The sequence below is a fragment of the Clupea harengus genome, chromosome 7 (genome assembly GCF_900700415.2).
Source record: "Clupea harengus chromosome 7, Ch_v2.0.2, whole genome shotgun sequence".
In the NCBI taxonomy this organism is placed as follows: domain Eukaryota; kingdom Metazoa; phylum Chordata; class Actinopteri; order Clupeiformes; family Clupeidae; genus Clupea; species Clupea harengus.
In genome coordinates, this window is record NC_045158.1 from 27,741,884 (window position 1) to 27,744,383 (window position 2,500).

The following is a 2,500-nucleotide window of genomic DNA, read 5'->3' on the forward strand; positions in this document are numbered from 1 at the left end:
GGACAAATCCCGCCTCCATGCAGCGCTACATGTAGAATGTGAACTGAATGTGAGTTGAATGTGAACTGAATGAGAACTGAATGTGAGTTGAATGTGAACTGAATGAGAACTGAATGTGAACTGAATGTGAACTGAATGTGAACTGAATGTGATCTGAATGTGAGTTGAATGTGAACTGAATGTGAACTGAATGTGAACTGAATGTGAACTGAACGTGTTGTGACGATAGACCACCCCATACCCATTCCCAAAACTTCCTCTGAATTCAGGTGTATCACACACACACACACACACACACACACACAAGATATGAGCTTTAAAAGTGCATTGTGTCGCTTTTTGTCAGAATGTAAAAGCAGCATTGGTTAGTGTGCACTGGTTAGTGTGCACTGGTTAGTGTGCACTAATACCCTCTCTACTAAAAGCTTGTTCCAGCCAAGCATGAGGCCTACTCACTGCCATGAATAATGAGACTCCACTTCTACTGAGACTCCATTCTACTGAGACTTCATTCTACTGAGACTCTATTCTACTGAGACTCTATTCTACTGAGACTCTATTCTACTGAGACTCCACTTCTACTGAGACTCCACTTCTACTGAGACTTCATTCTACTGAGACTCCATTCTACTGAGACTTCATTCTACTGAGACTTCATTCTACGGAGGCGAAAGCAAAGCAGAGGCAACTTACCTTTGATTCCAAACTTTGAGTTCCGTCCGAACTTCAGGATGACAAGCATCAACACAATCAGTACAAACGTCACCACGGCAATTCCCACGATCACATACACCTGAAACACACACACACACACACACACACACACACACACACACACTCATACATCAACATAGAGTTTGTGAGAGAGATCTGTGTTTCTATGGGTGTGTGCAATGAGTGTGTGAGTGTGTGTGTGCAATGAGTGTGTGAGTGTGTGTGTGCATGAGTGTGTGAGAGAGATCTGTGTTTATATGGGTGTGTGCATGAGTGTGTGTGTGTGCATGAGTGTGTGTGAGAGATCTGTGTTTCTATGGGTGTGTGCATGAGTGTGTGAGTGTGTGTGTGCATGAGTGCATGAGTGCATGAGTATGTGAGTGTGTGAGTGTGTGTGTGTGTGCATGAGTGTGTGAGTGTGTGAGTGTGTGAGTGTGTGTGTGCATGAGTGTGTGAGTGTGTGAGTGTGTGTGTGCATGAGTGTGTGAGTGTGTGTGTGTGTGTGTGTGTATGAGTGTGTGAGTGTGTGTGTGTGTGTGTGTGTCTGTGCATGACAGATTCTGGGCCCTGGTTTGGCTGGTCTGGGCCCTCTGTGAAAAACGTCCCACTCTGCTTGGGCGGGTCGTCTTAAACTCCGGCGATGAATTCAAAATTCTGCTGAGGCGTGGATTTCGGATAGAGGCGTGGCTACATGTTCAATGGGGAAACATTTGAATGTGCCGACCACACACCAAAGGAAACAGGAGCAAACCTGTGCTGTGGATTAATACGATTCATCTATCTCAGATATATACCCTCGAAGTTAACACATATCCTGGCAGGCTTTATAAAAAAGAATAAAATGTTAGTTTTAAAAGTTTAAACCCCTTCAAAGACTCAAGTGTCTGGGAAGAGGTAGTCCAATTTGTCAGCAGTAAACGAATGTCATCCATGATGTAAATAAATACACAATAATGACTCCTCTCGTTGGAGTGTGTGTGTGTGTGTGTGTGTGTGTGTGTGTGTGTGTGTGTGTGTGTGTTTTATTCATATACTGTAGAGTAATAAGACTACGGCAGAAGAAGAAACTTCAAACTGACTGTTACATTGCTAATCATGTGAAAAAGAAAGTGTGCTCACACACTCACACACACACACACACACACACACACACACACACACACACTTCAATTTAAAAAAGTTATTTTTGTGGCGATCAATAGGCCTACAGCCTGTCTCATAAACACACAGAATGGATTTAGGTCTAGCATGTAAAATGTATAACATTTAATTGAATCATTTAAATTCGTCTAGTAGAACATTTTCGCAACTTCAGAGCTAAGCGCTTATGTCTTTGCCGAAATGTTGAATGTTTCAGCAGCCATTCTGACACTTTCAATGGAAGTTAAAGTTTTGAGACGGTAACATGGATTTTTTTTGGTATTTTCAGACTTCTCCCCAATAGTAGACGTATGGTGTGGTAAAGCAATGCAGAAGAATGGTTTTAAATCTTTACTGCAAAGGAATATTAGGTTCGTCTCAGGTTACTGGTATTCAATGTTAATGCGTTTGAAATTCTGTCCATGACATTGCCTTTCCACTTAGAACTATTCGGAAAACAAGCTGTAGGTCATTCGGTGCTGTCAACACAAGCAGAACCCCAGCAGAACCACAACAGCAGAACCACAACAGCAGAACCACAACAGCAGAACCACAACAACAACAACAACAACAACAACAACAACAATAACCATTAGACTACATGAGTGGCTCTAATGAGTGCATGAGATATGGGAGACTGTGATCT

The 2,500-nt window shown here is 42.4% G+C and overlaps 1 protein-coding gene across 1 annotated transcript in view; it reads right to left on the minus strand.

Moving 5' to 3' along the window:
• The window catches only part of ntrk2a (neurotrophic tyrosine kinase, receptor, type 2a), a 33,276-nt gene that overhangs the window by 19,510 nt on the left and 11,266 nt on the right, over positions 1 to 2,500 (minus strand). The window contains exon 12 of the mRNA XM_031571015.2: positions 694 to 793. Coding sequence (XP_031426875.1) covers positions 694 to 793 — 100 coding nt within the window. The remainder of the gene's footprint in view (positions 1 to 693; positions 794 to 2,500) is intronic.